The 16,592-nt window shown below is 36.8% G+C and overlaps 1 protein-coding gene across 2 annotated transcripts in view; it reads left to right on the top strand.

The window, feature by feature from the left end:
* Positions 1-16,592, top strand: part of AP3B1 (adaptor related protein complex 3 subunit beta 1) — a 251,388-nt gene that overhangs the window by 134,165 nt on the left and 100,631 nt on the right. For both annotated transcript variants that reach the window (XM_055437122.2, XM_055437121.2), the window contains 3 exons: positions 7,970-8,156; positions 9,120-9,250; positions 14,716-14,824. In XM_055437122.2, the coding sequence (XP_055293097.1) occupies positions 7,970-8,156; positions 9,120-9,250; positions 14,716-14,824 (427 nt within the window). The remainder of the gene's footprint in view (positions 1-7,969; positions 8,157-9,119; positions 9,251-14,715; positions 14,825-16,592) is intronic.

Raw genomic sequence — 16,592 nt, 5'->3', positions numbered from 1 at the left:
GAAAAGGTTGGCTTGAAGCTCAACATTCAGAAAACAAAGATCATGGCATCTGGTCCCATCACTTCATGGGAAATAGATGGGGAAACAGTGGAAGCAGTGTCAGACTTTATTTTTGGGGGCTCCAAAATCACTGCAGATGCTGATTGCAGCCATGAAATTAAAAGAGGCTTCCTCCTTGGAAGGAAAGTTATGACCAACCTAGATAGCATATTAAAAAGCAGAGACATTGCTTTGCCAACCAAGGTCCATCTAGTCAAGGCTATGGTTTTTCCAGTGGTCATATATAGATGTGAGAGTTGGACTGTGAAGAAAGCTGATCACCAAAGAATTGATGCTTTTGAACTGTGGTGCTGGAGAAGACTCTTGAGAGTCCCTTGGACTGCAAGGAGATCCAACCAGTCCATTCTAAAGGAGATCAATCCTGGGTGGATTGGAAGGACTGATGCTAAAGCCGAAACTCCAATACTTTGGCCACCTCATGCAACGAGTTGACTCACTGGAAAAGACTCTGATGCTGGGAGGGATTGGGGGCAGGAGGAGAAGGGGACGACAGAGAATGAGATGGCTGGATGGCATCACCGACTCGACCGACATGAGTTTGGGTGAACTCCGGGAATTGGTGATGGACAGGGAGGCCTGGCGTGCTATGATTCATGGGGTCGCAGAGAGTCGGACACAACTGAGTGACTGAACTGAACTGAACTGAGAGAAAAATTGATTTAGAGCAATTTTGTTTTCCAAAGATACAGATTTTTAATGTCAAAAGAAATAAATAGATAAAAGTTGCAACCATATGGATCCAATTTTAAATGCTGAGTTCTGTATGTTTTTTAACATTCTGTAAACGTATGTGTTACTGTTCCTTTTGTTACTGTTCATGGGGTTCTCAAGGCAAGTATACTGAAGTGGTTTGCCATTCCCTTCTCCAGTGGACCACATTCGGCTGTGGTCCATGTGATCAGATCGGCTAGTTTCCCGTGATTATGATTTCAGTTTGTCTGCCCTCTGGTGCCCCCTAGCAATACCTACCGTCTTATTTGGGTTTCTCTTACCTTGGTCGTGGAAAATCTCTTCACAGCCGCTCCAGCAAAGTGCAGCCGCTGTACCTTACCTTGGGTGAGGGGTATCTCCTCAAGGCCGCCCCTCCTGACCTTGAACGCAGAATAGCTCCTCTCGGCCCTCCTGCGCCCGCGCAGCCACCGCCTGTTGGACGTGGGGTAGCTCCTCTCGGCCGTGGCCCTGGCCTCAGGCGTGGGGTAGCTCCTCACGGCCGCACCTCTTTGCGTTGTTCGTTGCGCCCGGGCAGGAATACACAGAAGAACTGTACAAAAAAGATCTTCACGACCAAGATAGTCACGATAATGTGATCACTGACCTAGAGCCAGACATCTTGGAATGTGAAGTCAAGTGGGCCTTAGAAAGCATCACTACGAACAAAGCTAGTGGAGGTGATGGAATTCCAGTTGAGCTATTTCAAGTCTTGAAAGATGATGCTGTGAAAGTGCTGCACTCAATATGCCAGCAGATTTGGAAAACTCAGCAGTGGCCACAGGACTGGAAGAGGTCATTCTTCATTCCAATCCCAAAGAAAGGCAATGCCAAAGAATGCTCAAACTACCGCACAATTGCACTCATCTCACATGCTAGTAAAGTCATGCTCAAAATTCTCCAAGCCAGGCTTCAGCAGTATGTAAACCGTGAACTCCCAGATGTTCAAGCAGGTTTTAGAAAAGGCAGAGGCACCAGAGATCAGATTGCCAACATCCGCTGGATCATGGAGAAAGCAAGAGAGTTCCAGAAAAACATCTATTTCTGCTTCATTGACTATGCCAAAGCCTTTGACTGTGTGGATCACAATAATCTGTGGAACATTCTGAAAGAGATGGGAATCCCAGACCACCTGACCTGCCTCTTGAGAAACCTGTATGCAACAGTTAGAACTGGACATGGAACAACAGACTGGTTCCAAATAGGAAAAGGTGTACGTCAAGGTTGTATATTGTCACCTTGCTTATTTAACTTATATGCAGAGTACATCATGAGGAACGCTGGGCTGGAAGAGGCACAAGCTGGAATCAAGATTGCTGGGAGAAATATCAATAACCTCAGATATGCAGATGACACTACCCTTATGGCAGAAAGTGAAGAGGAACTCAAAGGCCTCTTGATGAAAGTGAAAGAGGAGAGTGAAAAGGTTGGCTTGAAGCTCAACATTCAGAAAACAAAGATCATGGCATCTGGTCCCATCACTTCATGGGAAATAGATGGAAAAACAGTGGAAACAGTGTCAGACTTTATTTTTGTGGGCTCCAAAATCACTGCAGATGCTGATTGCAGCCATGAAATTAAAAGAGGCTTCCTCCTTGGAAGGAAAGTTATGACCAACCTTGATAGTATATTAAAAAGCAGAGACATTACTTTGCCAACCAAGGTCCGTCTAGTCAAGGCAATGGTTTTTCCCGTGGTCATGTATGGATGTGAGAGTTGGACTGTGAAGAAGGCTGATTGCCGAAGAATCAATGCTTTTGAACTGTGGTGTTGGAGAAGACTTTGGAGAGTCCCTTATACTGCAAGGAGATCCAACCAGTCCATTCTAAAGGAGATCAACCCTGGATGTTCATTGGAGGGACTGATGCTAAAGCTGAAACTGCAATACTTTGGCCATCTCATGCGACGAGTTGACTCACTGGAAAAGACTGTGATGCTGGGAAAGATTGGGGGCGGGAGGAGAAGGGGACGACGGAGAATGAGATGGCTGGATGGCATCACCGACTCTGTGGACATGAATTTGAGTGTACTCCGGGGGTTGGTGATGGACAGGGAGGCCTGGCGTGCTGTGATTCATGGGGTCGCGGAGAGTCGGACACGACTGAGCGACTGAACTGAACTGAACTGAAACGTATGTGTAAGCTGATGTTAGGACTATAATTTAAGATAGCTTATTATTTTGTGTTGACCTATATAATATTTGAAGAAGGCTGTTGTTTAGCAAATAGTTTTCACCAGTTTGTTACTTGTCAAGAGTATTTAGGTAAAAATATGATGCACATGTTTTGAGAAGTTTCTTTTAGAATATTGGATTTCTTCATGTTTACAAAGCATTCCCCCCTAATTTTTTTCCCCAGAAATGATTCTTTAAATATAAACAGGAAAAGAATATGACGTAAAAATAAATACAAAGCTGTATATATGCTATTGAATATTTCTTTTATTTATGGTGCATTATCATATTCTCTTCATCTTGTATGATTTTTCTGATAAAACCCATTTAAATGTACTGTTGAATGTCCAGTCTGGTTTTGAGTGAGCCTTTGGTCATATTGAAATGCCTTGATTGTTTACGTGATCGTGTCTGTTTTCTTTGTTACTGTTGCCCAGGACGGATCTGATTTTTATCTGCTGTTTCAGTGTCCCATCCAGTTTAGGCTTTGTCCCAGGGTTTTCATTTTTAATGAAGTTGTTGTTGTTGTTGTTATTGTTCAGTTGCTAAGTTGTGTCCAACTCTTTGCAACCCTGTGGACTGCAGCACCCCAGGCTTCCCTGTACTTCACTGTCTCCCAGAGTTTGCTCAACATAAGTTGAATCAGTGATGCTATCTAACCATCTCATCCTCTGCCACTCCCTTCTTTTGCCCTCAATCTTTCCCAGTATCAGTGAGTAGGGTCTTCGTATGAAGTGGCCGAATCACTGGAGCTTCAGCATCAGTCCTTCCAATGAATGAATATTCAGGGTTGATTTCCTTTAGGATTGACTGGTTTGATCTCCTTCCTGTCCAAGGAGAGTTGCATTAATATAAGACAAAGTAAGTTTGTAAAGTTTCCATGTTGTACTTCTAACCCTTGGCATGGTTTTGTCTAGTGGCCTGTGAAACACAAGTGCAGTGAACAGAGATTTCATTTAAAAATGAGAAATATTTAAATGCACTTTGTCTTTCTTTTCCCAACCTTTTTGAGATACTATAAGACTAACCTTTTCCGTTTAGAGCAGCATGTAGGGTGTGTACTGAGAAAACAAACCGTGCCCTGATAAGGCAGGTCCCTCTTTTTTCCAGTGGTGGTGACATAAGTGTTGAAGTGTTTTATCTAATGGTAACTTGATGGTAACCAGCATGTTGTGTCACAGCCTGTGCAAAGCATTAAGCTCCCAGCTGTCAGTGGCTGGAGTAAGAGGAAAACATGGGAACTTAGGGGTTGGTTGTGGACAAAATATGTGCAGGAGATAGAGACAGAACAGTCTTACTACAAACTATTAAAGAGAGTGGTCAGAGCACTCTTGCTACAGTAGTTTTGTCATTTACTGTGTACTGTAAGTCTTAAATCTATTTATTATTTGGCAGTTCTTTTTTTTACTTTGTTATAAATCCAGCAGCAATAAATTCTGAAAACTTGAAGTGTATATTTAATGAAGAATGAAGTAGAGAATTTCTGTATCATTATTTAACCTGTACAAATGTTCATCAGTGTGTACCATCTACCATGAAAATCATAGTGATACCACTAACCACACAACAAACTGAAGATAAGATAAATCTGCTAAAACAGGATCAGCATCTATTTTCAAAACTGAAAGATATTTTAGGAAGTCTGGGCCTCAGGGTGACGATTTAATGTATACAGGTGCCAAATATGTTTACATCCCTTTCTGTGAGACATGATCTGCTATAGATCAAGTAACTTTAAAAATTTAGTTTTGTTTATTTTTTATTACAAGTTTTCTTTTGCACATATGAAGAATGAAGCAATGACGGTTAGTGTACTGGCTCCATTAGAAGAAAAAGGGCCCAAATGATGCTGCTGGTTTTCAAATAAAAAACCAATTAATTCCAATAATAGACTGTTTTTACTCAAAGCTTTTGTACATTTCTTCTGTCAGTGTAAATGGAATCTGAGTAAAGCTTTTGAAAGTTTATTCTGTCAAAATCGCTGTAAATGCTATTGTAAATTTAAAAGCCCCAATGTGGCTTTCACTGAACAAATGTTGTCATGGTAAAAGCAACGTTTTTATTAAATTAAGAAAACTATGGAACAGAAATATTTTGGGAATTGGTTGTGGTGCATGCAAACTCACTCTGCTTATTTTACCAATTGAAATAAAACTATAATGGTCAAATATACTGATACTTGATATGTGTGGTTTAACTGAACTACAGAATTCTTGTGATGAAGCTAATATTGAAAAAGCATACTTCAGCATGACAGTACACACTCTTATCCTCAGTTCTCTTTGCTGCATGTGACCAGCAGGATTTTAGAAATGTGATTTTGTGAAAAACTACTTTGTAAATTAGCCTGTGTTATATACTGCCTTTTTAGCCTGGATTAGGTGGGTGGGTGGGTGGGGAGTAGATTAAGTGAGATTTTTGTGTGTTGGTTAGATTTTGATTCAAAATTCATTTGGAAACCTTTAAAGTGTTTATCAGGTAGAGTTCCAACAACCTTCAGCTTTTGAAAACTTTAAGCAAAATAGCAGTTCTTGGAAACAAATCTGGCAAAGAGAATGACACTGAAATATATCCTGATAAAAACAAAGGAAGATTTGAGCAAATTAAGTGGTAAGAGCTAATAGTTTATTGTAGAAGTTCTTTCATTTGCAGTATTTCAGCTATGATGAAGACTTTTTTGATGGAGCTACTATTTTAGTTTGTTAAATTTATATTTTGTATTAGAATGAAATGAAATTGAGAAGGCAGTTGATTTTGCAGTATCTAAATTTGATAAAATATTAAACTGTAGAGAATTATTCAAAAGTTTTATCTCATAAAGAAAGTTTCATTGGAGGGAAAAAATTTAAATATCTAGGCTTGAAATATTTACAGATTTTAACATGAAAGCATTGAGAATATCCTTTATTCAACAGAATTTTTTCTGTGCTTATTGGATCATTCCAACTATAAAGAGGGCATTTTCTCCATTAAAAATATTAAGTTGTATAGCAAAGAATAAGTTGCAAATGTCAATACTTTTATAATTAGTGATCATAAAATTCCATTTTGAAGATAATGGTAAGCAGTCTTATTTTTTTAATTAAAAATAATAACAACACATAAAATTACATTCTTTAGATAAATACCAGTGACTTAGTTTTAGACATAGAGCTAAGAAATTGATTAAGGTATGTGAATAAAGAGGTATGTGAGTAAATAATTATTCTGTTTCTGTTTTTAATGCATCATGGGACCTGGATATGTTTTTATCTTTTAGAATTTTATTTTTGAAAATACACTTTGGTATAATTATTTCATAACCCACCAATATAATAAAGCAAGTTTTATAGTCAATAAGTGCATATTATAGAAATTACATAATCTTAATAACTTAAAATGTTCTATCTCACTTTAAATAGGGTCTGTTAATATTTGAAATAATTAACTTCCTAAAAATTAATTTCAGAGACTAGAAATAAAAGCAAGATGAATCACTCCACTAGCTTAAAATATTTCTGCAATGAATAGACTTTTTTATCTGATTGGTTCCGGCTGCATATTCTAAATCCCAACATTCAAATATGCTTTAGAGAGTTAACTTAGCTACGAATTCTTGCCGCAGTTGGAGAAACTTACCAGTAGGATTTGTTTTCTGGGCTGCCCCAGCGCGTGACCACACAGTCCAGTGCGCCGTGGACCGACCTGGGCTATTCACTCGCTGACTGTTTTGCTGATTGTCCTTAAAAAATCAGTCATAGAAATTTTCTTACCTGTCGTTGATTCAACCTAGTCCAGTAATTAGTGAATAGCAGTTGTTGTTAACCAAATTTAGACTAGCTCTATTAACATTCTTCATTTGTATTTTTTGTAGTTCTACTTTAGTAAAACTAGGTTAATGGTTTTTTAATAGATTGTTATGGAAAAGAAGGTGCTTTCTATCCAAATCAATTATCTTAATGAATTAATATTGTAAAAGAGTTTGCCACACCATTCCTGTATCTTGACTTATTGTTATAGAACTATCTTTAGCTCTACCTGACTTGATGGATTTTATTGTTTTTAATCCATTTCTAATGTCTATAAAATGTTCTAATGTAGAGGTTTATTTTTTCCATGTATTATGAATCCTGTTTATAGTTAGAATTGTATATGTGTAACCTTCTAAATTAAAATTATGCTTTTTCAATAAAATAATGAGTTGAAAATAGAAACCTATTTTGTTAACATTTCAATTTTGGTTTAATTATTATAAAAATTATCTCAATATATGTTAATGTAGTACAGTCAAAAATTGGCTTAGGAAATCTTATTAGAGTGTAAAAGCTGCTATAATAAGTTGTTCCCTAACATAAATAAATAAATGACCAGTATTACTAGAGGCCATAAGCAATATGGGGAAAAAATGGAAGGAGTCTTTTATCCTAGTTTTTAGAGGGCATCAGCAGCTTGCTTTTATGAAAAAGTAACAGCTAAATGCACTGCAAATAATTTGCAGTAATCCAGTTCAGTGATTCATGTGTCTGCTTTAATGGGTCGTAATTCAGGGTAAAGCAACTGAGTGCAGTCAGAGTGCAGGCACTGCTTATGCCGAGGACAGTATCTCTTCATAAAACACACCTCAGGAGAAGCAGTTTGCCAGCCCCCTAATACTCTCTGATGTTTTGATGTCCTGCATATTTCTCCGATTAAGTTTTGAGTGCCATGTTTTTAGTTGTATTTCCACATTCATTATTCTCACGTAGACCCTTCAGCGGGTTTGCCATATATGATTATTTTTTTAATGATGCCTTTCTTTCCACTTCAGCAGTTTAATAATCTAGCACATGGCTGCTTCGCAGTATTCAGCATTCACCTCCCCAATACTGAAGAGGACATGTGCTTTGGCTTCAGAATTCCATTTGCAGTGTTAGAAATGCATATTCCCTATGGAACAACATTTGTTTGACATAACCATTCATTTTTATTACCTCTTTAAATATGTTTATCCAGAGTTATCAATAATCATAAATAACTGTATTCTCATCTTGTTCTGTTTTTTTCCAACAGACAAAATTGCTTACCCAGTACATATTAAATCTCGGCAAGTATGATCAAAACTACGACATCAGAGATCGTACAAGATTTATTAGGCAGCTTATTGTTCCGAATGAGAAGAGTGGAGCTTTAAGTAAATATGCCAAAAAAATATTCCTGGCGCAGAAACCCGCACCACTGCTTGAATCTCCTTTTAAAGGTATTATTATCAGACTACACCTGCAGAATATTATATGTTATCTTAAAAATTATTATATCCCATTTCTAACATGTTTAAAATTTATCTCTTAGAAAATGTGTGATTAGTGTGTATAAATATATGCATACGAAAAGTGTGCTTTCTACTCCTTCATCTCTTCTCCGATACAAGCTTTATATTAGTTGAAGTTTATGTTTTTATAGTCCTTATTTACCTAAATAATTTCAATCTTCTGACTTTTATTCTTACCAACTGATTTGACTGAACAATAGATAAAAGCTGTGTTGTTTTTGCAGACATTGACTTCATTTCTGGTTTAAGTAGATAGCTTTGTTTAATAAGGGATATATAATTCACCTTAATAGTGAGTTATTAAATATTCTGTGTACACTAACATAAGCTTTCCAGAAAGAATTGTTTCATAGAAGTATCCCTTTATATTTGTTTGCTTTTCAGAGATGGATATTGACTTATTTTCCCTAGCTTTTTAAAAGGAGTAATTTATCAGTTTCACAAGTAGCCATTACAGTGGGAATCAAAGGATTATATACTTTGGTTTTCGTATTGTTTCTTATTTAATTGTTATAAACAGATAAAAAGCAGTTCAGTTTTGTAGTAAAACTATTAAAATTCTGAATGTGTTGGTGGCAAGACATGTATATGGATTGTTTAACTGTGCTGTCATTCTTAATATTCACAGTAAAGTAATTTTTAGAGAAGCTACATATCAGCGCAACACCTCTAAACACACTGACTGATTAGCTTTTTTATTGACCATTATCGGGGAGATTATTGTAATCTATGGACTGAAATCAGTTTTTTTGACCTGTGAAGAGTTTCCTGGTTTATATTTATTCCTTGACATTTGAGGTAATATGCCAATTACCTTGAGCTCTGATTAGGATTGTTCCCTGTTATATGCAGCTCAGATTGTTTATTTTGTATTTTCCTTTATTTTAATAGATAGGGATCATTTCCAGCTTGGCACTTTGTCTCACACTCTCAACACCAAAGCAACTGGGTACCTGGAATTATCTAATTGGCCAGAGGTGGCGCCTGACCCATCAGTTCGAAATGTAGAAGTAATAGAGTTGGTAAGTTGACCTTTCTGAAATTAATTTTGTCAAGCAGTAGGAGATTCTAGGATAGCTGCTGATTTGTATAAAAGCTTTTTTGGGGGGGTTGAAAACTGAAAATTGTTCTGGTGTTTCGAAATGTAATGTGTTAGATATATCTTGCTGCTATGGGAACTAAATATTGTAGTATTTCTATGTCATTGTACATGTACTGTTCCCTTTCTTCAAGGAAATAGAGAATTGAATTCTCTGCATCAGTGCCACCCACATTTGTGATACTGCATTTGTAGCTGTGCAGATTCAATTTCTAAGGTATTTAGTTTCATTGAGTTGAGCTTTTCCCACTTAGTTTAGAGACTCATGAGCTTCCTGTCAATATTTTCCAAATCATTTTTGCTATCTTTTCCAGAAAAACCATACAAAGTGTTCTTTTGGCTTTTCTGAGGAACCTTTTACACATGAAGCCAAATATAAATAGGAAGCATTATGTACCGAAAATATCCTTGAACAAGGCCACAATTAATGAATAATATATTTTTTCACATTAAAAAAAAGTATCTGTATAAATACTCTTTTCCTAGGTCTTTATAACATGCTGGCCACTAAAATAAGAGAATTAATGTTCTTTCCTAATATTATCTCTTTCTTTCTTATATAAACAAGAAAAATAAGGAGAGGGGTCTTCTGATTGTCTTTCGAGATTATGTGAAATATATCTGATATTTCTTTAAATAGAATTAATAAAAAGAACAATTGTGTATTACATCCTGGGTGCCTTTCTAGTACAGCACATATATTGAACTAGGATTCAGATAACTAGTCTTTATCTATAATTCCTATGAGAAAGTCAGTTAATCTTCTTGCCTACTGACTTTTCCCTATACAATGGGGATAAAACTGTCTTCCTTTAAATAGAAGAATTCCGTACCCACACTTTGCAGCTTGTAGGGTCTTAGTTCCCTGACTAGAGATTAAACGTGAGCCACAACAGTGAGAGTGCCAAGTCCTAACCACTAGACTGCCAGGAAATTCCTAGGGCATATGACTGCTTTTAAAAGTATGTTTCTCTTAACTACTCAAACGTAGCTGGCTTTGGAGTGTGGCCAGGGCAATAATAACCAGCAACTAACCGTGGTAGTGTTCTTTGATAATATTTTATAATCATTATTTGTTTAAACCTCATAATTATTATAAGTGCTGGTTATTGTTATTCCTGTTTTGCAGATGACAAAATCAAGGTTCAGAGAACCTAAGTAAATTGCCCAAGTTTCCATAGCTAGTCAGTGATAGGACTGGAATACTACTTTGTATCTGAGTCCACTCTTCATGCTCTTATTGCATTTTATTATGTAACATAATGAGAGGAAGCTTGAGCTTGTTGCAATTCTGGACTGTCCTAAGTATTTATTAGCACCACTGTTTTCAGGTTGTGACAAATTATCTCTATTTAGAGATGATTTTTTAAAATATAAAACTTAACAGGTTCTATGTTTCTCCTTGCAACTAAGTTTGGTGATTTCTCCTCGAATATACATACTACTCTTAAGTATTCTTCAAAAAGATTGGCTTATTTATGAAACATTTGGTCAGATACTAGAATACAAAGAGAATGTTCTTTGTTGTAAGTAATACTCTCTCCTGATTTCTTTTGCCTGTTTGTTGTTTTTATGGTTCTGTCCCTTTTCATTATTAGGTACATAATGTTTGGCCTAAGTAGAATCATCCTTTTATCCTACCCCAACTTCTACCCTTATCCCTCTTCCTTGCTGCCCCAGTCCACAAAAGAAAAAAAAGTTAAATAAAAATACCACCTCAGAAATTGATAACAATGCCATGCAGTTTAATTTGGTCCCAGCAGTGTTCTTATATTGGCTGACAGATTGGTTGTTTGGCTGGCTTCTTTCATTTTCTTGTGCTCTTCTAAGCGTTAACTACCTATAGGGACAGTACGTGAATAACCTATTTTCTTATATTCATTTCACCTGTCCAGTGGAACAGAGACAAATTGATTTCTTTTTCATTTTGCTGACTACACTGTGGAAATTAATAATTGGTAACTTATTATGGAGAATAATTATAACTGATGGAACTTGGTTGGAAAAAACTCACTCTCCATTGATGCCATATAGAAAACAGTTTTAATCAGCTTGTCTCTGGACATATGGACTTGAAATTATACTATAAAGACATAATTAAATATGAAAATAGCATATATAGTTTTGTTATCAAATTTGGCTGCAGTAATGTAGAAAGTAGTGTTCACATAATCTTTCTTGCCTTTCATTCTACCTCATCCCTCTCTAAAGTCACATCAGTGTATTTATGCACATAATATATGTGTTACCCTAGTCTTAGTGTAAAGTCATCTTGCAGGGTCATATCTTATTACTGTGAAATTTAACTTAGCAAGAATAACAGCCTAAATTTAGACAATCTAATATTTTAATCAAAACAATATGGAACCTAGTCACACTGACACTAGAAGTCTCTTTGCATTACACATTTCCATTTCCAGGATATTCAGTTCAGTTCAGTTCAGTCACTCAGTTGTGTCTGACTCTTTGAGACCCCATGAATCACAGCACGCCAGGCCTCCCTGTCCATCATCAACTCCCGGAGTTCACTCAAACTCATGTCCATCGAGTCAGTGATGCCATCCAGCCATCTTATTCTCTGTCGTCCCCTTCTCCCACCCCCAATCCTTCCCAGCGTCAGAGTCTTTTCCAGTGAGTCAACTCGTCGCATGAGGTGGCCAAGATATTAGGTACTATATATATTATGACACTAGTAAATTTTCAAGATTCTTTGTAATTTTTTTTTCTTGGTTCTAGAAAATCCTTTTCTCTCAGTTTTGCATATCAAGGGTATTTTGCTTTATAAACACATCTACTATCAATATTTTATCTTATATTGAAACTTTCAAATTAGTGCTGTTATTTTTTTCCTCTTCTGTTTGCCCTTTTATTTCCTTTGCTAAGAATGATATAATTATCATAGTCATAACAGACCATAACAAAAATTAAAATACTTATTAATCTTTACCCTTTAAAACCTTAGACTCCATGAATAGAGAATCTATGGCCCTGTCAAAATATTATGCCTCTCTGAGCATAGGACCCTGATTTTCCTTATATGATGACTTAGTCTTATCCTGAAAGCCATTGTCTAACTAAATAATTTTTTTTTCATAAATTGACCTGACACACATTTTACTAGCCTGCAGAAAAATGTATTTGTTTGGATTTAAGAAAAATATGAACTTTACTGTTTATTAACTATAGGAGAACTTTGTTTATAGAATACGGTCTTTATTCATATCTGGAGGACAGAGCATTTTAAACATACATAAAAAGCAGTACTGTTGATCTTATGTTAGTATCTTACTCAAATATATTTGAGTAATTTTTGCTCATTTTTCTATTATTGTCCAGATAGTAATTTTCCAGATTACTGAAGCTTACCTTTGTAAGCAACATATCTTAAGTCCATAAGCCCTCTACAGCAGTGGTTTTTAAACCTAGCTTTATACTATATTCATATGGAGATCTTAAATCTGTCAGACCTGTACCAAACCAATCAGAATCTTGAGAAGTGGGTCCCAAGCATTAGCATTTTTAGCATTAGTATTTTTATTATTGATATTAGTATTTTAAAAAAGTATTCTCAGGTGATTCTGACAGACATCCAGTGCTGAGAACCATTAAAGAACCTCGGTCTTACTGTAAATTTCTTTACAACAAATGTTACCCTAGCAGACTGGCACATAGTGAAAACTCTGAAGTGTGATAAATAAATGCTTCTTAACTGTTCTTGACCTTTTAAAAAACACATATTTCCTTGCCCTTTAAAAGAGAGTGTATGAAACATGATTTAACTTTTTCTTAATGTATCAAAGTCACACTTATGAAAATAATTTATTTTACTTTAGTACACTGTATTAAAGTTTTTAAGGGTCTGTCACCCAACTAATAGTTATTGTGCCAGACACATTTAAGATATATCAGTGTGTAAAATAAACATCTCTGATCTCCAGATGCTGATGTTCTTGCAGGTATAGACTGACAATTACAATAAATATATAAATTGTATACAGTAGGATATTAGAAAATAATAAGTGCTATAACCCCCCCAAAAAAAAATTAGTGCAAAGGAAGATCAGCCTCCATGGGAGGTTGAAATTTTTGGTAGAGTGGTCCTCCCTGAGGTGGCACTTGTACAGTCTTGAAAGAAGTAAGGAAATGAGCCATGCGGTCGTCTGGGGTGAGGGTGCTGGAATTAGGATCAGCTTTGGAGAAAGGCCTCAAGGAGGAGCATGTCTGAGGTTTGTGAAGACACTGTGATGAGTGGCTGGAGGGAAGTGGGCAAGAGGGAGAGCAGCAGCAGGAGTCAGGTAGGGCTGACAGGTTTTTATCGTAAGGGCTTCATTTGTTCTAAGTGAATGGGAAGCTTTGCAGACCTTTTCAAAGAAAGAGGGGCTTGATTGGAATTAATAAAATCATTCTAGGTGCTGTCTTGAGCCAACTTGGAGTAGAGGTGAGAGATGGAACTAGACACAAGATAGCCAGTCGGAGACTATTGTGGTGATCCACGAGAGAGAGAGGGAGATGGCTCTGAGCAAGGTGGTAAAGGACCAAGGGGCCTATAGGCTTTCTTGATGGATTAGATACTTAGGATATGACAGACACACAAATCAAGAATTACCCCAGGGTTCAGGGTGTTGAGATGGTACAGGCTATTTGTTGCACTAAATGTTTTCATTATTATTTAAAAAAAAAACCTCAGTGTCAAGGTAACTCAGCTGATAAAAAAATCCACCTGCAATGCTGGGGAGACCCTGGTTTGATTCCTGGGTTGGGAAGATCCCCTGGAGAAGGGATCAGCCACCCACTCCTATATTCTTGGGCTTCCCTTGTGGCTCAGATAATAAAGAAGCCACCTGCAATGCATGAGACCTGGATTCAATCCCTGGATTGGGAAGATCCCAGTTGGGAGGAGGGCATGGCAACCCATTCCAGTATTCTTACCTGGAGAATCTCCATGGACAGAGGAGCCTGGTGGGCTACAGTCCATGGGGTCACAAAGAGTCAGACATGACTGAGCCACTAAGCACAGCACACGAACATCAAGCTGTGAAATTGAATTTCATACTGCTGTTACTGCTTCTGCCTCTAATTGCCCTTATCTCTTCTAGACTGTCTTACTTTAGCTTAAATCTTTTGTAGACCAACAAATACAAAAGTGTTTAAAATCATAATAAGGTTGTGGATCTAAAATAATAGGCTCTGAGTGAGAGTTTATGTTTCTCTGCTTAGGGGTAGTGGGAATCAGTCTTAATGCCAAGACTTCTCAGTGTTGCGTTTTCTACTGAGGCTTTAAACTTTCTTCTGGTTTCACAGAGTATTCCAAATAATTAAGTCTGCCTGAAGACTAGATCCCTTAATGAGAATTCGTTGTTATTTACATTTTTACTTTTTCTAAATCAGGCAAAAGAATGGACCCCAGCAGGAAAAGCAAAGAAAGAGGATCCTGATAAGAAATTTTATTCCGAATCTGAGGAGGAAGAGGACTCTTCTGAGAGCAGCAGTGACAGTGGTGCGTTTTTAATTCATTGGAAAACCTTGTTCACCATGGCTTATATGCCGTGCTTCCTATAGAACAATAAGGCCTAGAACATAATATTCAGCCAGCAGGTTTAAGTGAAGTTTATACGATTGAAATAATTCCTTTCATTTACATATCAAAGTAATTTTGATATGTAAGTTTTCAAAGTAATTTCTAACCGCTTTTTATTTGACATTGCCTCTTAGACCCATAACTAAAAAATGATAGAATTGAAAAAAGAACTCATGCTTGTCTAAATTCTAACCCGCACTGCCTAGGATGTTCATTAACATGTTGAAAAACATAAATTTACGTTTGCTAAGCCTTTGTTTTCAGTGTTTGACAAATTAATCTGTGGTGCGTTACTTTCTGAAGTAATAAGCTGAAATATGGGGAAAATTACTTCAATCCAAACAGTTAATGCTAAAAATATGGAATTTCAGAAATGATATAGACCATTGAGAAAGATATGTTGTGTAGTTAAGGGTGTCTCACAGAGATATTTGTCTCCATCCCATTTATTCACAAGCTATGTTCTATTTAGAGTCTAAGCTTTTTCAGTATGTGTTTGAAATATTCCTTTAACATTATGGCTTTTCATGGTATTATCTGAACACGTATAGTAGGGATAGCAAGAGTTCCCTTCTAGCTACCAGAAGAAAGAGAAAACTTTTCTCATTAGAAGATACCAGTTTTTTTTCCAGTGAACACGTCTTCTTGAAGATAAACAAATTTCCTCAAGGATTTTTCTAACTTGAAAATTTAAATGAATGATGCCTGAAATGAACTGGATCCAGATTTGTGTTGAACTCCCATAAAAACGTGAAAAGTAACTTACATGCTATAAGTTTTTTTTTTTATTGTTTATAGCATAAGCCAGTTATCTAAGTTAACATGTATGTGTGCTTAACTTTGAGTTTACAACAAATTCAAAACACCCTTAATCAACAGTTTTGTTTTCTAAAGTTCCAGTAAAATAAATAAATTTTGCTGTTTGTAAAAAGTCACAGTGGGACTTCCCTTGATGGCTCAGTGGATGAGAATGCACCTGCCAGTGCAGGGGACACAGGCTCGATCCCTGGTCTGGGAAGACCCTGTATGCCTTGGAGCCGGTATAAGGTCACGCGCCACAAGTGCTGAGCCTCCATGCTGTGGCTGCTGAAGCCAGCGCACCACTGCAAGAAGCCCTTGCACTGCAATGAAGGGGAGCCCGTCCTCACCGCAGTTCGAGAAGACCCGTGCAAGGCAGCACAGGTCTAGCACAGCCAAAAATAAACAAAATGATAAGTTTTTTCTTTTCTTGTGAAATGATAAAAAAGAAAATTTTTAAAGCTCAAGACGATGAGTGCCTTACCATGTGGTAGCACTGTTGTGTTGTAATCACCTTTACATGTTTCAAATCATTTAATCTTCACAACAGCTCTGTGATGGAGCTTTGCTGAAAAAAAAAAGCCAAGACCCAGAGAGGTTGAATAACTGCTCAGTCAGTCTTACACCTTGGTATGTGGCAGGACCAGGATTTGAACATGGACATTCCAGCTTGAAAACTCATACTTATCACTCTAGGCTATTCCAAAAGAATATAGGCATTCCTAGCTTTTTGCTCTGTGATACATAAATTAATCTTCATAGAGTAGATACTGTTTACCTATTAGAATACTATTTCAACTAGAGGTTATGTTCTTCCCTGGGGACACTTCATCAGATAGATCATAGACTGAAATGGTTGGATGGCATCATTGACTCAACGGACGTGAGT

Source organism: Moschus berezovskii, chromosome 9, assembly GCF_049115385.1.
Source record: "Moschus berezovskii isolate FMDL1 chromosome 9, NW_MosBer_1.0, whole genome shotgun sequence".
Lineage (NCBI taxonomy): Eukaryota > Metazoa > Chordata > Mammalia > Artiodactyla > Moschidae > Moschus > Moschus berezovskii.
This window is presented reverse-complemented; position numbering and strand designations above follow the sequence as displayed.